Here is a 23,964-nt window from a genome sequence, read left to right on the forward strand (position 1 = left end):
GGTGTAGCTGGTTGAAATGCCTGCTGTACGGAAACATTCAGCCTAGAGAACTACATTCAGGCAGAGGGTATCACCTTTGCAATGGATTTGACTGACTGTGCTAATCTTGTCCCTAGGAACTGAAGTGTGTTTGATTAACTCAGATTTCCACAGAGCCGTGTGCTCTAGCCATCGAGCTAGAAATTGATTATGGAATATATTGTCATAGGCATTTCACTGCATGCCATGTTCCTGAGGGATTTTTTAACCCTTCTGACAGAGCAAAATGAGGATTTATTTTGCTTAACAGCCAAACATGGCCTTCACAGCACTATAAAATGGTATTATAAAATGTTCTTAATTTGATCTAGTAATTTTTCTAAGCAGTTATAATTTTAGGTATACAAAACATATTAAAATCTTCTAGGCAAATTTATTGTATTTCTTAATCTCTGTCATAGACAAGGATTGCAAATTAATGCTTTTGGGAACAATAAAAAGAAGCTTTCTGTTTATATTATGTTTATTTCTATTCCCAGTAATTTCCTCACGCATTTCCAGTATTTTGCTGTTATCAGTAATTTTTATTTTCTTATTTTTTAGTTTTTCAATTTCACATTTGAGATGGATAAGATATAACTTACTGTTTACTACAATTTAATTAATTAATACCAGTTCAAAACCAACTAGAAATTGCAGAACTTCTGTCTTTCTTTTTTTTAAAAAATGTAATTTCATGTTTAAATGATTCTGAAAGTTGCTGACTGATAAAAAAAATATAATAAATAGGAGAAATCAATCTGAATTCAGTTAGGAGCTCAGATTTTGACCTGGTATACATAGGAGGAAAAAATTGTTTAGGTAAACTGTATTGAATTTAGCTTTCCTTGTAATTTGTTGTCTTAAAACTCTTAATTGGTCCACTTTAAATCCTGCAGTTCTGAAAACGGTTTGGAATGAGTAAGTTGTAATGATCAAATACTTCAAAAAGAATTAGTAATATTCTAAACCTCTCCTTCCCTATATCTGTGTCAGCTGACTTGGAATGTGTAAATTACATGTATTTCTGATGTGTATTGTCAGGAATTTGCATGCCGTCTTCTTCATGTTCTCTGTTATTTTTCATCTGCTTCTTCTTCCTAAAACCAGTTAAAACATTTGTTACACTTGGAGATTGTTTTCAGACTTCTGAGTGTTTTCACAGCATAACTAAATAGCAGTATCAGGTATGAAATTTAGCACAATTCCACCTTCTCTTTAACTAACAACATAAATAGTTCAAAAAAGGTGAAACTAAAAGGAAAGAATGAACTCATAAAATTGAACTGTTTTCAGCTATGGGTTGCAGAAATAACAAAATCTTTTTTCCTAGTGTTTTATGCAGAAACAGGAGTAGACGAGATAGACATAAATGTCTTTTGGGGACATCTGCTAGAATAGGTGTAACACACTATATACTTAATGCCAATTGATACTATTCTGCAAGACTCACCAGAAAATTAAACCCATAATTCTGTGGAAACCAGCTACTAAGGGGAACAGAGAAATCATTTGCTCTGAAGATTTTAGATACAAGACAGATTTGTGGCAGAGCGGTGGAAGGAAAAGGGAATAATAAGTAAACTTGGAGTAGACCTGAAGATTTCTTTTTTATTGAAGTCCATGTCAATCAATAAGCAGGTCCTGTTACATTTTGGCTACAACATAATTCAGTCTAGGAGAATGTCTGCTGGTCATCATTAGCTCCTTGATGAAGGTATGTTACTGTTCCAGACTCTTCTGGTTTTTATTTCAACATGGCATGGACATAGAAAGTATGGTAGGTGGTTTTGAAAGTGCAGATAATTGGAACATTAGGATTCTACGTGATAATCTGTTTTTCATCTAATATACTATTTGGACATTTCAGCATTCAGTGGTCATCAGAACAGATAATATTTAGTCATTGACAAATTATATTTCAATAGTAACTGGGGAATAACTGAACAGAAACTGTAGCCCTTTACCTGCGAAGAAGGAACAAATATTCTCCAGTTGGGTGAAGCTGTAATACAGGGTGTTCATGACAACAGAATTATATTGGTTTAGAGGGAAAATGGTAATTTGCTATGAGGCATTAGCTTTAATAAACTGCTGTGCCAACAGGAGAGGTTAAGAAGGGTGAAAATGTTGTATTTTGATGTTTTGCCAAGTTAAGCAGTGAAATATTGTGAACATGAACCAAATGAAATGGAACACTTTCTACTTGGATTTGAAACCAAAAATCTTGGTGAGTGAGTGATAATTCCTAAGTGGTAGAATGTAACAGTAGGTAAGCAGATAAGTACCCTTCCTTCCCTGCTTCCTCTCCCACTGTGGAAAAATGGCTGAACAAAAATCTGAAGTGTTGAGGTGTTTGTTTTAACACTGGGAAACACTTACTACTTCAAATATTTGCCTGCTTGTATATCGTATCTGTTATACCAGATGTGCCACATACAAATTAGACATGGCTCATAAAGTGTGATAACCCTAGATTTTTCAAGATTTTGTATGTAAATTTTCCTTCCATTTAACTGTTCTCCTAACTCATGTCAGGGAGGCTTTCTAGAGATGGAGCTTTTTTAATTAAAATCCTCAGCAGAATTCTGTCTGAACTTTAAACACACACTTCATTCACTTCCTTTAAAAAAATCTTTAGATTGTGTTAAAACAAGAAGTGTAGAAATGGAGATTGCATTTAGTGGATCCGGAGCTAGGTTCTCTTAATGGCTTGGCTAGGTCTGCAGCTGCATTTATCTAGTACCTAGCAAAACCTTTTTGGAAATAGGGAAGTTTGTTTTTTACAGTGATGGTAACTATAGAAGGAAAGCTTAAGGTAAATTCAGATTACCAAGTACTAGATCAGAGATGAATAAAATGTAAAAAAATAACACCAAGAGTCAAACTGTGCTATAATTTCTTTTTCACTTTTTCTTGTACTGTAAAGGTAATTCAGTTGAACGTTTTATGGACATGTTTTACTCTGTATCTAATGGATGCTGGCATATGAGACTTCACATACTAATTTGGTTGAAGAGAACGCTGGGGTTTTTTACAACAGTGCTCTAGGCACCCTACTCTGGGCTTCACAGGAGAGATGCCAGCCAGCTTTGCAAGCTGGCCTGCTGGGACTGCTTGCCCATTCTAGCTGCTGTGGAGCCAGCTGACAGTCACATCTGGTACAATGCTAGGTGACACAAATGAACTGCTCTTCAGTAAACTACGGTGCTTTTTCCCCATTAAACGCTGAATTCAAAAAAATCATATTGTGTGTGTCTTTAACAAGCTTCAACCACATAATTACTAAAAGAGCTAAATTTTGAAGGCTACATATTCAGAACTGTAATTTTTTTTAAAAAGTCTCAAACTTAATTGTTTTGTTTTTAATCAGTCATGTACTTCAGTATTTCTAAAGGTCTCTTTTTATTGTGTGATATTAATATCATCAGGGGAACAAGCTGTAAGGCAGAAGTATTTGCCTAGTCTGTGTTTTCAGTTTTATGTGTTCTAGTAAATCTGAGGTGCTTCGTTCTGGTTTTCAGGTTTCAAAATACATTAGCCATCTCTCCATCTTATGCAGTGGCTCATACCCACCTCGTTACAAGAAAGGTAGGAATATGATCCCTAGATGTGGTTTTTCCTAAGTAGGTGATTATTGGTGTGTATGCCATTTGTGCGTAGATTCCTGCACTGGACCATATTACATAGTGTATTAGGTCTTCCTAGCATTAGTTACATTTACATGTAGGTTTTTTCTGTGTGAACACATTCTGGAGGGTGGTTTTGAAACACTGATATTCATGTTTCTAGGATATGTGTGGTGTCTGCATTATTTGCCAATATTCTGAGTTGGATTTTGTTTCAGAAAATGTGAGCTAGTTTTGCGTCCACTGATTTTACCTACTTTGTTTTAAAGCACCAGCTGTATGGCAGATGCTCACATTAAGGTTTTGTGTTTCAAGCCAAATCAAGAAATTCTCAGAATACCTGATTTATTTCTACTACAGATTTTTCTTCTTCAGATTCAGCCCATCCATAATCATGAGTGTATAACTGTTTCAGTCTTTTGTCAAAACCTATTGACTAGAACCTGTTTCCCTCCTGAAATTTCTCCTCTTCTCTGTACTGCTTCTCTTCTGCCAGACCATAATCGGTGAGTATGATCTACAGTGGAAAAGAAATTCAATTCTGCTTGTTCACCTCTATCAACTGAAAATTTTGTCACAAGAAATTATGATATGTTCATGGTTTTTTTTGCTCTTCACTATATCCATGTCCTTAGTCTTTTGACCGTTCAGGAGTCTACGGTCTTACGCAGCTTGTATAAGTAAATAGCACAAGTGATCTGATCCTCTAACAACAGAGGCCCTTATCCTGTCCCCAAGGACAGGAGCAGCTTCTTTTTTTTGGGTGACAGTGATCAATCTAGTTGGCTTGCATTTTTTTGTTTGTTTCTGAAATTAGAAACCCCTTGCCTTGCCCCCTTTTCTTTTTCCCCATCTAACTGCATATCACAATTTTAAGCCTTCTTTTTAAGGTGGTACAACAGTTCTGCATGGAAATGGACTCATAAATTAAAGCCAGAAATAGTACTGGCCATAAAGTAGTTGGTATAACATTTTCTCTGCAGTGTTCCTGCTGCTGCTTCAAGACTGACTTGCTTGTCAAATCACATAACTTTTTGTTGAGGCTGTGTGTGGCTTTAAGGATACTTGCAAAGTAGAAATTGGTACAGGAGCGGGGCTTAAATTTACATGTCATAGTTGTGCCATTTTCCAACTTCATTTTTTTCTTTAAATCTACAACTGTTTTTAGCAGGCTCTACATGTAGAAGTCGAGGCTACAGGCTCGAACTGAAAGTATGTATAATTTGACCTTCCCTAATGTGGGAATTTAACAGTCCTGCTTGGGTTTTCTTCAGTAATTTCTTCTTTCCCTTCCATGCGCTTTATGATTTTGCTTCCAGAACAAAAAGCACTAGCTCTCTAAATATATTTATTTTCATTTTGTAGATATTACCTTTTTAACAAATACACCTGGTAGAAGAGTTTTGGTTTAGAATCTACTCACAGTCACTTGAGTATATGAAATATATTTGCAGTTGTGAACTTTAATAGCATAAGCACATGAAGACTTCTGAAAGGAGTTAAGTATCTACTTCTAGTCTTTTGTACAACAGAATTTAATCTTAGGAAGTGATTTGTGATGTTTTAAGGCATCCCTTTCCTATGTTTATATGAATAAGTTGATAAAAAAATTTTACTCTGTTTTCCTTCTGCTTGGGATTTGAGCAGGATTAGTTCTGTTTTGTAAACTAGCTAGAATGCTTTTCAAGGGTCTTCCCCAGCCCTTTTTTAACATGTGACTATTATGCTGTGTGTTTTCAGGGACAAATTACAACTTTCCAGTACAGTTGGATTATAACATATTTTAAGAAAAATAAGAAGTAAGTTGCTCCTCATCCTTTAGTTCTTATAACTCCATGCATCTTTGGTTCATGAGGTTCGTGATAGGCTAAAATTGAAAAATTTTTGTGGGAGCTCTTTCTTGTTGTGTTGACAGAACATAACTCAGAGGATTGCTAAAATAACATGTTATTTCAGCACTTAAGAGGATTTGAATTGTTAGGTTTCATTTTCAAAATGAGCTTAAAAATAACTAAAATGAAATTTGCTTTTCAGATTCTAAGTGATATCAGACAAGTTGCCTTCTTTATGGGAGATTTTATAGCTGTATGTCTGTTACAGGATGTTGAAGTTGCAAAATAAGCCCAAGTATAAATGTTTTGGGCGAAAAAAAGTAATTTCTTGCATAGTATCTTATCACAGAGATGAAAAGGTAGAAAACCAAAGGTACATCCTTTTACATTTGAGTGTAATGGTTGGCAAGCATATTTCTATATTGTGTTTATGTTGTTATGCTGCAAGTGTTGAATAGGAATGCCATAAGTAACAGATGTGGTCCCTATGGAAACCAAAAGTTTATGTGAATGTGAAGGGAAGAGGTCTGCAGAGCATGGTGAAAAATACATTGTATGAGTTTTCCTTAATAGAATGCAGTATGATACATACTTTCTAGACCCACAGTGCTGTGGATTGTACAAAATAGCACTGAGAGGATGTAAAACAGGTGATTTTTGATTTTTAATGTAGGAGATTTCTGATTAGTTGCACTTAAGTGACAACAAAAGGATAACAGTACTGTTGATATAAATGAAATATTTGTGTCAGGCACAACAGAAGCATGAGCAAGAAGAAAGCCTTGGAAGCTCAGCTAGGAATACAAATTGTACCCTTTGACCCACGCCCCACCTAATTGAAGTGGGTTTTCTGGTAACAGGTTCTAATTCAATTCCACAGTGGTGTCACAGAAAACTGCCACTGCTTACTGCTGGAGTGATTTCTGCAGTCCTTCTGCATGGTTTTGCAAGCAATAAATGAAGCTTTCTCAAAGTATCTTATATGTGTCTTTGGTCATTCCAAGTATCATTCTAAATGTTCTAGTTCTAGTTTCATCAGCTTTAAAATTCTGTTCGTAAATTATCCCGAAAATCCCTCATGCACCAAGTCAAGTGGGACAACACCTTGAACTTACTACTGAAGGAAAAGGTAACAGGTCCAGGGAACTCTCTGGGCATTGTGAAATGCTGCCTGAAATTTTTATATCTTGTTGCAATATCCCCTGAAATGTGCTCAAATAGCAGTGATGCCTAGAGTTAGGAATATAGTCAGCGGCTACTGTACTTCTGGCAAGTGTAGCTTCCAGCTCCACTTGGATACATATCTACACATACAAAACTGCTATATAAAATAGATGTCTCTGGAGGCCCAAGTTTCAGAGACTGTAGTTTGTAATCTGGTAAGGGTTGCCATTCATTATGTTTGTATTACAGCTTCTGCCAAGTACTTCTGACAGAATTATGGAAGTATGAAGTGCTTAAACAGAGACCTTGGGAAAGAATTCCTCAGAGGAAACAATATTTCCTTACTGTGGTTAGGTGACTGGATGACTGTAGCCCACTATTTCATTTGCACTGCGTCGGGTAAGTGCTGGATCATGTGGGTGGTTCATTGGTTTGTTTTGCTAGGGATGCAATATTTCCTTTTTGGGCACAGCTACTCCTGATAGATAATTTAAAGGTTGATGTGTGATAGCTGTTGCTCATTTACTGTGACATGAACGCTACATGTCCTTTTTGGGAATGAATGTCACAGATGAGGGCCACCATTTTGAAGTTCTGCCCAGTGAAAAATAGCAGATTGCCAAAGAAACCACCTGTCTAGTTCTCTGGCAAAATGTGGCTAACTGAACAGAAAAGTCTTTTAACTGTCAGATGCAACCAGCATGCCTTTTTTGTGGGTACATAAATAGAGTTGACATTGATGAAGTTATGTATGAGAAGAGCTAATTCTGAGAAATTCAGCTGCCCTAAGGTAGTAGCAGATCAGCCATTTCAAGAGCCATAATGAACAGCTAGCTGCAGTCCCAATTCAGACTGGTGTAAATGGTTAAAACTCTGTTTTCATGATCTTAAGAGTGTTTCTCAGGAGAAGGTTGTCTTCTCTTTGGAAGATGTTGTGTCCACTTGCTGATTCTTTCCCGATGGAGACTTGTGGGCTGTAATTTCAATTTGGTTGTTTGAACAGCTAGTCCTTGCATGAGCTTCTCAAAGTGTCTGTATTCCTGGCTGGGAGTCCAGCTGATAAGCAACAGAAACTCACCTGCCTGATTTTAGTCAGCCTCAGCAAGAGTGAAATTTTCAGCTGATGAGAACTCAGTCATCCTGTTACCAGATGAGTCTGTTTGGGAAGCTTGAACTAGAACTTGAACAGACATCTAACTGAGGTGAGAGTGAAGGACTGTGTGCTCTGTAGGGGCCAGGGAAATGAGGGACTGTATGTGTTGCGTATGTGAGGGAAAGCCTGATTATTTTTCCCTTTTCTCTGGCATTCACAAATGTGTGTTACTGTTCAAGCACCATAGTTCTAGCTGTCATTTGCATCTCATGTTTGTGAGTTGGTGCAAAGGATTGTGTATGACAATAGAAATTTGCCTTATTTGCTTTAATCCCAGATAACTCATAGTTGTGAAATTTTATTCAAGAAGCTGCCACTCTTGCAACTATGTAATAAGCAGAGTACCGGAGCTATCAAGATGTTTTCTTTTACTGGGATTAGATCCTTGCTATTTTAAAATGATAACAGTATTATGATGGTAAAAGTCAATAGCATTTTCATTAAATGTCTCAATAAGCTGCATGAAACTTGGTAGCTGTGTAGGTGACAGTAGCAGATAACTCGGCAATTTTAAAATTCAGTCACTTTATTTCAAAAATTCAAAACAGGGCAAATCTGTATTACTCCTTTATGGTGGACCCTCTATTTTAAAATCTGTTGATTTAGTTCATATTAAATGTGTGTTGGTGCAAATGATGCTCTGCTGACATTAGAGAAGGTGGCGAGGAAAGAACTAGAGATTTCAAACCCACGTATAACGACAAGAGAAGAGGGGATAAAGAGATTCTTGCTGTCTTTCCTAGTCAAAATACCAACATGAGGGAGTGCTTTATCTGCCGTAAGGTAAGTGTACAGTGAAGGCAGTCTGGATGTGAAGCTTGTGTAGATTCTCTGAACTAGTTTCAAACCAGCACATACAACACTATTGTACTTCTTACTATTTACACATACTTGAGATCACTAGTGAAAGCAAGTTTGGGAATCGCACATGAATCTCAATTGCTGCTTTTAGCTTTCTGTGCACATAAAGTCTTGGAGTACTGACTGCATCAGCCGTAAGGACGTGACTTGATTCTAGGAAATTCACATGCTGCAAAAGAAGTCTAAAAGCTTTACCTAGCAGTGATACTTACTGACAGCCTGATCAGTTATGCCAAGGATATCTTTCCTAATTATAAACAGATGCCTTCCTTTCTGTCTTGTCTTTAAGCATAGTTTTCCTAAGTAGAACCTAACAGTATATGAATTTTAACATTAAATGTTCAAGTTGGCCTTTCTAATAACTGTGGGGATGAACCTGTGCGCTTCTGCAAAAACTTATTTCTACTTGGAGATTGAGAGGAGAAGAAATCCCACAGATTTCACTGGGTTTAGATTCTGTTTTAACTTTGTAAATCACACTTAGGTATGTAGTTCCAAACCTGCAACAGATAATAGTGAAATAGCAAAATCCAAAATATGGAAGACTTTAACTTTAGAAAGTAGTTGTGTGTATGCAGTAGTGTATATACTACACTTGTTAAAACAAGAGGTTACAAAAATATTTGAGTGTTCAAAGATCAGTTGCAGTCTTTTTTAAAACTAAATGTTATTGTCCAAATTTGTGTGTAATATCTTATTTCAGGAGTGATATTAAATATATAAACAGCAGAAATGTGGATTTGTCACATAAGTAGTCATGGTTCTCTCTTGTTTCTTCCTTGGTAAATCCAGCCTTGCCAGGAGACGAGGCCAGATTATTTTTGTGCTATAGAAATCGTTCCAAAACAAACCCTCTCTGTAGTTACATTATCCTTCAATGTAAGGAACATGTTTGGCTTACATATTGCTGACATCTGCCAAATGTTTCTTTACTAAGTGTTTAGTGTAATTTGCAGTGAGCTGGTGAATACTTAATGGTCTTTGAAGAACTTCATCTTTTATGTCCTCCTCAGCTAAAGCAAATCCTTTCATCATCAGTGTTACCTTTATGCTGGTTTTTTTGCTGGTTAGATCCTTGCATTTCCCACACCCAGTTTCTTTGGGATTTCTGGGATTTGATTTGGAAGTATATGTTTGGCATTTTTTAATTAAGTGGTTCTGAGTAATATCCATTGAATACAAGTGGTATAATGAAGGGGCACATTTTTCGTTTAACTTCTAGTATTAGGATCTTAGAGGATTTTAGCTTCTTTGGCATCATGTTTTAAGTTGCATAGGTGAAGTTCGATCAGTATTGAAATGAGGAATTTAAAAACTGGTGGAAATGGTAATGATAGCTCTTTTCCTAAGTCTTTTTTTATAGGTGCCCCTAGTTGTGTTCTTATTAGGAAATGTTATTCCTTCCCCTCTCTTCTCTCTCCCCCCTCACTTCCCCAGGCAAGAAAAATATCCTGATCACTACAAGTAAAGGCAGGTTAGCTTTTTTTTTTTCAAATGGTCTGAATTCTGAAGGGAAGGTTGGAGATGGTGTAATTCATGTCACTAGGCTTTTCCCTTTCTGGTATGAAATGTACCTGAAGTCCCTTGAATTGCCACAGTGGGGCTGTGAATTTTTAGAAGCAAAGGATAATGTTAATTCTATTACTTACTCAGTATCAAGTATATAATTAATGACATTCAGCTCACATAAGTTTAACTTGAAGGTAAAAAACAGAGGAATCAAAAAGCTTAGTTTACAGATTATCAGTGGTGATCTCCAGACTCCTCAGCCCTACAAAATTAAGCTACTCACTTCCTTACAAGAAATAAAGAAATCCACAGTCCATTTAGACTCTTCTAAATGCTAGCTGAAGGGAAAATGGCTTGGCAAAAATTTTGTAAGACATTCAAAATATCCTTTCTAGTAAGTCACAGAGAAGATGGATAGGGTGATAAGTTTTTAAAGCAGGCAATATTGGGCCAAGCTGTGTAAAGACAAGTCTTTATTGATGGGAATGTTTTCTGATAGGTCTAATGTTTGCTTTCAGATTTAGCTGTTGTTTAGACAAGAAGGGCTCATATTACTTTTTCAGATCTATATGAGCACAGCTTCAAGGTTGCAGATATAAAGAACTTTTACAAATTTTACACTTTCATCTATATTATACTTACTTTATTTTTAATTATTTCAACTGTGTACTACTACTGATAGTTGAAGGTGCTGTTTAGTGTTTGGTGGGGTTTGGTGTAAAATGTTCAGCAAAGTACTTAAAGTAGAATCTTCTTCATGTGTGGTGCAAGCCATGAAATTCAGAAGCTTTCAAATGCAATTTTACTGTAGAATCATTAATTTTCCTGTAGTGAATTATGACAGGTAGTAATAGAATTGTAATTTTAAATTGCTTATAAAATGTTACAAAATAATTAAGTTTGGGTTTTAATAGATCAGCACTTGCCATCAAATTTATGAACAATATTATAAGGATACAGACTGTGATTTTAATAGTGACTGACCTCTACATTACAGCATTTTTCCTCCTTTCCACAAATGTCTTCTCTATGTTAAAATCTTTGAGGTTTGTTTATTACAAAGAGTTTTTCCCTTGTATAATGCACATAGTTCCAGGTGGAAAACAGGTTCTTGGGAATGTAACTGAGTTGGTTCAGGAAGCCTTTCAGCTGCAGGTTGCTACTCACAACTGGTCCCTTTTCACAGAAATCCGACTATTATAGGTCTAGTTTAGTGCAGTCATGTGGTTAGTTCAAGCTGTAACTCCAGGTAGCAAGTTCACTGGATGTCTTCTCCAAGAACCAATCTTGGAAACTCCTGTGCAAGTTAGTGTTCCTGAATTTTGGAGTGCTAATTAACAACTGCAATGGAAACATTGTAGCTCCAGGGGATTGCATCTTGAGCAGTTCATCCAAAACCACTGTTACTGGCTTGTTTTAGTTCAAGGAAGACTGATGAAGAGTATTTCCAATCAATGGCATGTTTTAGACCTACTGAACGTCAGTGTCCTTGTTCTGACACTTAAGCAGGCTACTGACTCCAGTTAAGGATAATTTGCATATTGGAACCTTGCATTGTAATCAAAACTCATTTGTCTCTGGTCCAACAAATGAATATTTCCTAACAAGATTCATAATTGGTGTTTAAAAGTAAAATCAATCATTTCTGTATAATTGCCCAATTTATAACCTTTCCTTTACCTTGTGTTTCACCTCATAGAACCATGGCAGTGTGCTGTAGGTAGAGAGGAAAAAGAGGAAGGAAAATGGGTTATTTGGTGAAGCATAGGGCATGCAATTGTTGTTTGTTGTTGTATGAAATCACAATCAAAATTGACACAAGTTGCTATTAAACTCTATTTCCTCTGTTAAAAAAAGTCAGTATTAGCTAAAAAGAAACCTGCAGCAGTAGATTTGCACATAGACCTTAATGAGCCCAATTGACCTTCTGTGCTGTATTTACAATTGCCTTAAAATTGTAAGCAGATGTTTGAAAAACTTTTGTTAATAGGTCCCTAACATCTGTTTCACCAATGATATTGCCCACCAAAGCAGTTGTAATTAGTAGAGCACCTAGTGCATGCATCTTTTTCTTATTGGTGCAGATGATCGTATTTCTCCCTCAGGTATTAAAGTAAAATCTTATTGGCACTTTTGTTTTAATAAATTCTACAACATTTCTTTTGTAAAGAGTAAAGTTTTTCCACCAAATGCAGAGTAATGTAATAGTTTTTCCCTGTGAAGTCTTTAAAAATGCATTACAGTACCGATACATCCACTAACACTAGACAAAATGCAGTGGAAGGTGAAAAAACAGAATATGAAATACTGTGTGCAGCTGAAACTTTAGATAGCATTTGTCCATTTGTGCTGCTCTTATGCATGATAGAATGTGTGTTTCAACTGGAAAAAAAGGAAAAATGAAAGGAAGAAAATCTTTAACTCTGCTGCAAAAAAAGCCAGTGTCATTTGCCCATTAAAGTTCTTTTATATGACATAGTTTCCATTTATGTGAGAACACAAAAACCTGTCTGCTTGTTCAGTTTATGTAGCACTCCTTTCAAAGAAATTGTTATGACAGTCTGCAAGGGTAAAGGTTCAGCTTTAACCTTGTGTTGGTTGCCAGCCTTCATAGCTCTCACGGCTTCATTTTTTTTAAATAAACTACAATTTGAAAGTTACTCTTTAACTCCTACTTTATAAAATGTAATATGGAAAATGCAACTGGGGGAGAGCTGTGCACAGCTGCCAATAAAGTTTCCACTCCAGTTGTTTCCATGTGGACCTCATTGGAGATAAGTCACTGACAGAGGAATAGCTCCTTTTACAAAGAGAAGAATCTTTTTGGAAGTGTTCTGCTAGCTCCCAAAGCAGCTGCTAGCCTGTACAAAGTACAGGAGCTTTCTACAGCATCCCCCATGTCTTTTCAAGCCTGTGAAGTGAAGACTGCGTTATGCATCAGTTGGAGTTTGTCTGAATAGCCTGGATTTTAGCTACATCAGTTGGATAGTGCCATAGATACAGGCTGTAAAAGCATTGTAAACTCTCCCTTCCTGAGAGTAAGGGCGGGAGGAATTTGGGGAAAGGGGATTCTTATGAAGTGTCACATCCCCTGATGGTGCTACAGTTGAACTGTGGAATATAACTTGAGGTGAAGGATTACGTTATTACAGAAATGTGTCCAAGCATCTTTTGCAAGCTTACCTCTATGTTAAATCAATGCTTAGATCAATGATATCAAGCTTACCAAGGCGCTAGTCTTATTCATATGGAAGCTATATTACTAAGAAGTATTATTGTGACCATGATTTTCTACGGTTATAAGGGGAAGCAAGGTTAGGAGAGCAGAGCTTTTTAGACAGATACAGTTAGTGAAAGATTTGGGCTCGCAGTCCCACAATACATGGTGGTTTCTGCCAGACGTAGAAGGAGTCAGGGGTCTGTTGCCTTTTCCAACCAAGGAAATATCCAGGGCTGCCATTAGTGATAGTCCTTTATATTTCAGTTTGTGTTACGGGTTTCTGCATTGAAAAAAAATAATTAAAGAAACTTTATACATCTTTCCTTTCCTGTATTTTTTGATTGTGTAACAAATTAGGAAGAGAGTACAAGAATGTATTATTGTTTTCTGCTAGTAGCACCAATCTCAAGAACATTCCAGTGTGTTGATCACAAAAGCTCATTTTCCACAACAAAGTTTTCTAAGTTCAGTTTCTGTAATGACTGTGCAGATGTACTATTACTGTTTTTTTAAAAGAACTTGAATAATCTCTCAAGTCCTGTTTTCCTTCCAAGGACAAAATGTAAACCAGCTTATTTCCTATTCTTTATGTGGACCTGAAATCATGCGGATAGTAATGAAACAGGTTTTCTCTCAAGATGCCAAAAAGAAACATATTTGACTTATCGCAAGAGAGACATTTGTTCATTGTTTATATAGGCAAATGTAGAAGTAGAGAACATAGTTAAAAAAACAGCTGATGCACAGGGACACTTTTGCAAACCACTTCCTTTTTTTTAATGTGGTGAAGATCCTTTCATTGATGCTTAGAGTTATGAAATGAAGGAGTTGCATATTAACTACTGCAAGTAATTTCCAATGTCTCTCCTTCCTTATTAAAATATCTTTTCAAAATAAGCAGTAAAGTTAGTACTCTGTAGGTAAATGATATATGCAGTTCAGTTTTTAAAACATTTTTTTCGTTGTTTCTTTAGAAAAAGCCTTACTTTTTTACTTGCTTGGTTTTGCCAGCCTTCTGTTTTGAAGTAGGCTAATCTAAATTTAATTAAAATTGTCAAGTAAAAACATTCTTATACCTAGAATAAGACTGGAAAGATTTATATTGTGAAAACCCCAAAGATTTTTTGCCAAGTTTGAATTCAGTGTGGTGTTTACATAGTGCTTCTAAGCTTTTAGATGTAGTCTTTAAAGGGGAAAGATGTATGGCTGTGCCCAGGGGGTGTAGGAGGCTGAATCCTCGGTAAATGCAGACTTATTCATAGGAATCATTGGGAAGCTGTTTTGCAGTTGACATTTTGCATTCATTTGAGTGCTTTTGGCACCTGTGACTTTGTAATGGAACTAATTCTAAATGTCGTTTTGTAATAAACAGCACACAGAAATATTCTTTAGAATTCCACTAAGATTTATCAAATATTTCCTTGTTTAGTTTGCATGAATACTATCAATAAATGGAAGTGTGTGCTGTGCTAATATCAAAGGAATACATTCTTTGAGTAATTCCTCTTTTCTTTTTTAATGTAATATAGTATCTGTGAGTATTGAACTCATTTGATAGACACTATCAATAAGTGATCACACTCCATATGTATACCAGGTTGTAATTCAAAAATTGCACGTATTTTTTTTTATGTGAACAAATACATAAAATCCTGTAGATATCCTTTGGATCAAATTCTTATCCATTCAACTTCTCCTCCATTAAAGATGTATGAGAATCAGATTTTTTTGTATTTAAGCTTTATTTTTTAGATTATAGATAAGTCATCTGAAATGATTTATGCTCTCAGAAATCTCACTGTATAGCCTGGAGAAACAGTGAGAACATGTTCTGTGACCATCATGTATGTCACTGAAGATTTCACCGTGGCCATTTTTTTTTTCCCCCACCTCTAGTTTCTGTGGACACTGAAGATGCATGTAACACATTTCTTATTTTAAGGAAAAAATATTGGATGGAGGTTTGAGAGTACTAAAATTATTTAGTGTGTAAAAAGTATAGAACTGTTTTCAATGTTCAAAAATCAAGGTTTTGCCAGAAAAATCACAAAAACAGGAACCTGCCAAATCTGAAACAGTGTAGGACATCTGATACCTTTTTCATAATTTTTTTTAGACAAGACTGTGTATAAGTTTCCTTTACAGTAGTGGTGTTATTTACAATGTATATTTCCAGTACCAAGTCTCAATAGTCAGCTCCCTGTAGGAGTGGGTAGGAAGTAAAAGAGTGGATGCCACTGGGGAGCTGGGCATTTCAACCATGTTGCCCTTCCCTTATGTGTCAAATTTTCATCTAATGAACAACAGAGACTTATATTCACATACAGGTATTGTGCAGCCACCACAACCATGTTTTATAATTTTATAATTTAATCACTTGTCCTGTCTATTTATCTTAAAGTAATGGTAGTGTTCAGCCTATAATTAACAAGTGCTAAATCCATTCCAACTGTAGCTTTTGAGTGTGCATTGTACTGTGCTACCTATTCTGCACTTTCTGAGGTGAGCTGCTTCAGTGATGCAGATATTATTAAACCACTTCATCTTGGGATAATGCCCGTTTCCCATTTCTCCCTTTATGTTTTGCAACCTTTCCTCTTTGTCATTTCAGCACTTGCTTAGGTAATGTGTGATGTTGCTGCAGTTCCTGGGAAGGTCTGATAGTCATGGTTCAGTTCTTTCCTTGTGCTTCTCAAAAGCAAAAAGTTACCCACATAACCAATCTGGAACTATACTGGTATAATTCTTGACTCCACTTAGGAATTTTGACAATAAGGAACAGCCAAAAAAACCCAACAACCCAAACCCAAAAACCAAACAAAAAACCAGAATAAGGTTAGGACAGCTTTAAAGTTATTCCTGTTCTTACTTGTCTGATAGTGTTATTCTGAGGTATTGAAGTTTAAAAAATATTGCAAGGCTTCTTATAAAGTCAGAGGTATTGGTAACACTGTAGTACATCCTGATGTAAGCATCAATGTACCAATGCATTTACATTTACAACAGGCTGCATAAGGAAAAACAGATAAGCTACATGGAGAAAACGTGTATTTATTCTTCACAAACATTAAAAAAGCTTTTTGAGATTAAGGTGGGCTCAAGTCCCATTGCAGTCAACTTTCCTTTATAGATTTACAAATACATCAAATCAGGTGGCATAAACTAATAACTTGAACTTTCTTTTCCTCCAAAGTCAAACATACAAGGTGAGATACTATTTTCAAAAGTATCAAAAAGGGGGATGGTGAAGTATATCAATAAGCAGTGTATTTGTATTGTGGCTAAAGATAGCCTTTTGGTTTTTAGGAGATATTCCCTATAGAGGGAATAACCAGCAAATTTGTGTGTACAGAGTGGAAAGTCTGACTGAATGTATAGAATTTCATGGTTTCATGTGGGCTGTATGGAAAACAGTAGCATTCATTATATAGTTTGACAAAATGTTCATGATTGCAGTTGACTTGCAAATTTCTCTAAAATTACACTTCTGTGAGAAAACAGCTCTTTCAATGTGTAAAAATTACCATTCGTTTCTTTAGTTTTGACCTCTGTTGATCTCACTAATTCTTAGTTATTCTCATGTGTTCTAATTTTGCTGGGAGGAAAAATGGGACTTTAAAGTATTTCATATTCTGTCAGAGATTTGGGAAGATTGTTTCAGAAAGTTCTAGCAGCACCCATTAGCCTAAGGTAAGATTCAGTTCCAGTTTCTGTTACAAATCTTTGAGAAAACTAAAACTCATTTACTTGAATTCCATTTCAAATTGAATGTGCCAACTGTGAGGCTTTTTTATATGTCTTTAAAAATTATCCCAAATTTTGGTTAATTGTTTAAAAAATTGCATCTAAGCAAATTCAGTAAATGCACTGCTCTATTATGGGTAGTTGTTATAATAATATAGCAGTTCTACAAATCATAATGTGAAAATTATATTCTCTAAGGGACTAAAGCAAGATACAGTTGTTTCCACATTTTTAATGACACCTGAACTTTTTAACATTTAACCTCTTGTAGATGACAGGTTATTTGGGGAAATACTGTAAACTGTGGTGCATACAGCTAAAAACTCTGAACTAGTCAGAAGAATTCTGTATAAAATCTTGTTTGCCTCCACTTGCTCATATTGTGAGCAAGCAGAGTCTTGATTTGAAATAGCCGTGCCCTGGGAAGGCAGGGACTGCATCTGTGTTACCTGTTCAGGTCAGGAATGAACTTCTGAAAGAAATGCAATTATCCTCTCTTACTGCACTTTGGTTAACGTTCCAGTGTTCTCACAGTGTGAACTGGATTCCTCTCAGGTGAAATGTAACCAGAAGTTGTGCACCAGAAGCGCACCTGGTACATTTCAACGAGTCATTGGCATGCAGTCCCTGGAAGCAGGCTGGAGTTACTGCAGAATCCAACCCCCAACTCTTTACAGTGCAGACGTTGCGTCCTCACCACCAGTGTTCTGCTCCGCAGATCTGCTCGTACTGTGTTGCGCTACGTGCTGTTTACGTGTAGCCAGCGTTACCTACAACGGCAGAGAGACCACGCGGGTCTGAGGGAAGTGCAGTGTTACCAGACGGACTGATGCAGTTCAGAGGTTCATTCTGCTGGGGCTGGACTACAGCAAAACCTGCTGGGCTCTTACAGAGGGAGCTGACGAGTGACTTCCCTTGCTGCAGGCAGCTGCTGAAATAGGCCTCATTTTTAGAGACTTCAGCTGTCTTCTAGAGGGCCTACAAATTGAGTTAAAGCTGTACGAACAAATATTTAGCATTCTGAATATTGAATTTATTTATGTCAGTTTGTGATAAGTTTTGATGTTGTAACTGGTTTCTTTTCATGAAGTGAATGATAAAGGATCTTTTTTCTGTGTATTCATGTTTTTCAGCGTGTATTGGGATCTCAGATGTCATGACAGGGTTTTTTTCTAGATTTTGATAGTGCAGGATCTGTTGTATCTCAAGGCTGGTCAGTTCCACTATTTAGGGGTTTATAGCAATGACTGCATAAAAACATCAAGTATTGTTTTCTCCTAGCTGGGGTTAAGAGGAGAACAAAAGAACTGGAAAGAATTCCGCATTTATTTCTGTGTGAAATACATTGAGTTGTCATAACTTTTCGTACCAATTAGTGCCCATCATTTTTTCTGTCCTCACTAAGGCTATTATTTCGTAAGTTTTGAAGTGCAACCATTTCAACTTGGCTCATCACAAAACTTAGATAAAAATTGCAGATGAAAATAGAAGTTTGTATGCCTTTTAACTTCTCAGTAAAATGTTGTTACCTATAACTAGAAAAAAAACCCACTTTATTGTTAATTACATCTCCTTTTTTTCTTTTTTAAATTAAATACCATAAATCACTATCTGTCATTTTCATGCTTCACTTATTGTCAGTTAGCAGCACTTAACCTACTCAGTTTACAGTCTCACGTTCAATACTAACTTTGGTCTAAACAGTTTTGTGCTATTTAAACCTGTCAGTCAGAGGTATGATTTCTGTTTTTTTAATCAATGTAGTTGTATTGATATAATTCCTATAAAAATATATAGATATGAGGATATATTTCCACCAATTTTTCTTATTTCTCCTTCCTGTCTAGCAGTATAGTTGTAAAGCATACAACTTTGTATATGAGCAAGCTCTTAGAAAAAAACACCAGAAGAGGTTATTGCCGTGTTATGTATTTATTTCACTGCCCAAGCCCACTGTGTGTCAGTCCCACTTCTGTAGTATCGAGAGGATGTTTTTTGGTTTGTATGTTGTCAGCACTGTGCCAGTGAGGTTTTGGTATCTCTGTAGGAATACATTCTTGAATTATGAAGTCTTGTTTTTCCATTGCTGTCTAAACACAGATATAATAGTTTTGAATTTATTTTTTTTTATTAGGCACAGGATTTTCATCTTCTTGTATTTGTAAATTATGCTTATAGAATACTTTAGTAAACAGGATTTACTCAATTAATGAAATTTACAGATTAGCTTATTGATCAAAATGATTTAATGCTGGAGATCAATGCTAATGTACTTCAAATCTTTAATTGTTAATCCATTTTTGAATTAACATTGATGTTTGTTGGTATAATCCCTGCTCATTTGATTTTTGGGGGAGTGCAGAAAAGTACTTTCTTATCCATTAAGGCATTTATGGGAAAAAAAGGACAAAAAGCAAACTATTCATTTTCTGCATGTAGTTGAAGTTGTTGCTCTTAGATAACTATTATGCCAACCATTAATTCTTTATCAGATGTATATTAGAATGTCATGTATTACATTTTATACGGAGAGATATGCAAGATGTGGGAAAGGTAATAAAATATTTAATGTTTAGGATTGGGAATTTATTCTTGTTTTAATCAAGGAGACTGGTATTGTCCTCACTACTGTAAGCCATTGCTGCAATTCTGTAGTGTTCTAATGTAAATTGCTAACTATGTGATACAGGACAAAATAATGGTAGATTTTATATACCTACTTGTGCACCGTCTTGCTCTTACTTAACTGGGACAGTGGGTGAGAAACAGCACCGACATACAGGGTAAACAGCAGGCTTAATGGTGACTTATGGGACCTCTTACAGTCAGTGTCCAATACAAGGTTACTGGTTTTATGCACAGTTGACTAGAGGCACCAGTTTCTTGGTCTGTTTGGAGAGTGGATTGCAAATAACAGGGAGGAAAGACCTCAGTGTGCTGTTTTCCCAGTTCTTCACCTGTGTCTCCCCCAAGCTAAAGGTCTACCAAACCTGAACTTCATGATTTATTATTGGCTGATCTTCTTTGGGCTGTTTTTTTCTATTCCAGAATGATGCTGAAAGGAGGTGGGAGAAAGATGGGAACATCCATTCAGCTTAGATCAGCCTGACCTGCTGGATCAAGCAGGCAGGCAGCAAATCCTCACCACAGCGAAACATATGGTAGCGACACTGAAAAGGAGAGAGAGGGTAAGCTAGAAAGGCCTTCAAGCTGCCTTGCCCACATAAGCTAGAAATAGATTGTGCAGGAGCTTCAAACAAGTTCCTGCTTTATCTGGCAATTAACCTGGTGACACTATCCTCATACTACTGTAATTTTTCTGCAAGTGGGAAAAGGAACATTCAGGCAATCAAAAGTTAGACCAGCATCACCACTAAATCCTCAGCAGCAGCACATGCTATTAGATCCACAGTCCATGTTAATCTTTTTTTAAAAAAAAAAAACAACTTTCTTAGCTATCATTTGTATATAAACTTTTAAATCTGAAACTCTAAAAGGGGATTATTTAGATGCAGAGTCAAGCACTTAGGTTAATAGATCCCACAGATGCCATTTATTGCATACTTCTGTTTATTGCTTAAGGCACTAATTCCCTTAAGTGAAACACAGTTTTTTACAGAATTAAATAAAATAATATGAATTGTTTCTTTACCCACTTTTAATGTGTTAAACAGAAAATATCTCTAGCAGGTGAACACTAAAGACACATCAAAGTCGGTATAGTTATTGCTAAAAACTTAACCATGTTAAGTTAGCTAACAGAGAGCAAGCATCGTAGTAAAGGCAAGGTAGTTCTCTTATATTTTCACAATTTAGCAGGTGAATTATATGCCTGTTGAGGAAACAAACAGCATCCTTTGTCAGCATGCTAACTTGAGGTATGCACACTCTGGGCTTTCACAGTCAAGGGGAAGCCCTCACTGGGCTCTGGTTGGCTTGTAGACTCCTCTCTTGGCATATGCACTGCTGTATGGGCCACAGGGTTTGCCCAGCTCTGTTTCATCCTTCAATTTACTGTAGTCTTCAGCATGTAACAAAGAGCAACGAGTCTGCATGTGCAGCTTTGATAGAAGGACTGTGAGGTGCATGCAGAGCATGCTTTAGCTGCTGAAGCCTCTGCAGATGTAGATGCATTGTCATCCCCTTGGAAGAATTTGCAATTTTACAGGCTTGGGTGCTAAACCAAACAGGTTTTTGCTCTGTTGTAAGAGCTGGAGTTGAAGGATGAGTTTCAGTCAGTGGAAGTGTCAGGCTCTTGATGAATTGGATACATTTTGCTGGATAAAGCTGTTTGTTGGTACTCAATTATTAAAAAGCAGTGCAGCCAAACAGTAAAAATCTGATACCGTTTTAGTATGTTTTATGGTATCACATGAAAAAAAGCCTTTTATGATTGTTGTTTAAAGTAGATAAGAATTGAATGTGCTAAACACGCGGTCAGAACAATCTCTCTGAAACGGCTTAACTGGTGATCAGGAGCAGATTCCCTCTGAAGTGTCTGCTGTTTTTTTAATGACATACTTGTCAACATGTAACCTTAGAATATAAACACCATGGTAACAGTTTTAACACAGTCTCTTTAAAGAGCATAATTGTGTGGAGCACAAATAGAAACATCTTGACTCTTGTAGTCTTTTAATCCACTTAGAGAAATGCTTTTCAATCCATCAAACAGCATTTTCTGGATCTTGTTGAACATCTGTCTTTCTTGAAATGACTTGGAGTAAAAGTCTAAGCAGGTTCTGTCCTTCCATGCTGTGTTTGCTGTAGACCTTAAAATGAGCATTTAGACAATGTTAGTATATTGATATTAGATTTGAGCTGAACACTAAGCAGAAAGAATTATGAAATCCACCTGGCTATATAACACTAAGCAGAAAGATTATGAAATTCACTTGGCTATATTATAATAAAAACACACTTGTAAATGTTCCCATACACTGAAATGCTGAAGTGTGTGCATTTTTTTAGGCATGTGAGTGGCTCAAATGCTTGGTATCTTATAAAATCCATACACTTAGGTGCATGAATACACTTAATGTGCGTTCTAACACACCTGTGCTGTGTTGGAGTCATGGTGGCTACTAACTGTCTGGGCAGGTTTTGGGCAGTAAAGGCAGTAGGATAACTTGTTCTGACACAGTGTGGATGCACAAATTGGGGGGGGCGGGGTGTGAGGTGTTGACAGCTGCTTGTTGCTGGATGTTTTGCATAGAACCTGTCTTTCTGTTAAATATCAGAGTACCATAGCTGTGTGGGTGTCTTTGGGAGGAAGCAGTCCATTGCTATACTTATGGCCATCTGAGGGATAAGCACCAAGGTTCCTGCCTTTGGGAGATTTTTAGGGCTGGTTATGGAAGAGCCCTACAGAAAGGTATTCAGAGTCTGGACTGGTTATACTGACCTTTGAAGAGCTCTCAGGTTTACATGTGAACAGGCTTTGGTATGCAGCTATCAAAATGTGACAGAAATCGGTAACATTTCTGCTAGGCATGGCATAAACAAAGTGCCTTGATATGATTCTGTCTGATATCTTTTGTAATTGTGAGCATGCTTTTACCAAATGCAGTTCAATAGCTTACCTTTTCTAGGATGTGATGATCCTCCTCTTTATGGTTATAGTAGTAGTTTATTTCCTATAACTGGCTTATCTTTGTAACCTGATAATAATTGATATTCTAGTATGGGAAAGTAAGTGCAAAATGGCAGGCAGTGCAAAAAGATGAGTCTTAAAATTATACCACTATCGCCTGCATGGTTTTTTAAGTATAGACTTAAATTTATCTGAGAAATGTGAAAAAAAGATATTATGTTGGATTTCTGTATCTATGTATATAACTTTTTGTTTGACGACAACATTACCTGAAAAACATTCGCTGTAAAAGATCAGTCTTACTGTCTATACATGACATTTTCCATGCTGGATTATTGTGGGCAGTATCCTTTAGACCCACTATATATTATTGGTCAGTGTAGCCTTTACTTATACAATAGTACCATAACCTTTTCATTCCTAATGGAATTTAATTTTACTCTCTAATTTAATAGTTAGGACATAAAAATACATTGTCAGTTTAGCAACTGGAAGCACTGTCAGGTTCCCAACAGCAGGAGCATTCCCTTCAAAATCTGATTTTCAGTCCATTTGTACAAAATCACTGGCTTTTCTAAGCACACCGTTCCTCTATAACTACAGGAACATTTTGATGTGTTGTGTGTGTCTTGTAGTTTATGGGAAAATAAGGCATTTCCCATGAGGTGCCTTTCCAAGGACATGGTGTAGTTTTGGTGTAATGTCAGACTTAACACAAGTGCATGATATAACTCCCCATCTAATTAATAATTAAGTACTGTTCTACTTCCTACTTCTTTGTCACTCCCTTAAAAAAAATCAAGTTCAGAATAAACAGTATTTTATTAGAAGGCATAGTTGCTGTTCCTTTTTCTATCTCTTCACTTTAAACCAGAGAATAAAAGCTTTCTAATCTGCAGTTGTGATCTTACTTAAGCTTCATTTTGTACTAGGAGTTGTATTGTGCAACTTCAGTGCTGAAGAAAACTTATTATGTCTTTCCTTTATGCAGATTTGTGTAGGTTTTCTCAAAATATTATTTCACAAATATACTTGCATCTCATAAAGTGTTAGTTTCCAGCTTTGTATCTTTTCTGGAAATAAATTTATGTAAAAGTTTTGAAATGCTGAATTCTTATCGGCTTCCTTTTTTGGGAGTATTTTAAGTAAAACCCATGCATGTTCACTGTGCTGTACAAATTAGTTACTATTATTGCTTCCATCTACTTTTGGTCAATAGTGTGTTCTTGGAATTCTTCTGA

At 36.3% G+C, this 23,964-nt stretch overlaps 1 protein-coding gene across 4 annotated transcripts in view; it reads left to right on the forward strand.

Moving 5' to 3' along the window:
• The window catches only part of HLCS (holocarboxylase synthetase), a 123,795-nt gene that overhangs the window by 55,789 nt on the left and 44,042 nt on the right, over positions 1 to 23,964 (forward strand). The window contains exons 7-8 of one of the 4 annotated variants that reach the window (XM_055801104.1): positions 3,543 to 3,609; positions 4,008 to 5,188. The exons of the other annotated variants lie outside the window; for them this stretch is intronic. Coding sequence (XP_055657079.1) covers positions 3,543 to 3,609; positions 4,008 to 4,157 — 217 coding nt within the window. The 3' untranslated portion in view covers positions 4,158 to 5,188. Of the gene's footprint in view, positions 1 to 3,542; positions 3,610 to 4,007; positions 5,189 to 23,964 lie in introns of those variants that run through there. 4 annotated transcript variants of the gene reach the window in all.

The sequence above is a fragment of the Falco peregrinus genome, chromosome 4 (genome assembly GCF_023634155.1).
Source record: "Falco peregrinus isolate bFalPer1 chromosome 4, bFalPer1.pri, whole genome shotgun sequence".
Lineage (NCBI taxonomy): Eukaryota > Metazoa > Chordata > Aves > Falconiformes > Falconidae > Falco > Falco peregrinus.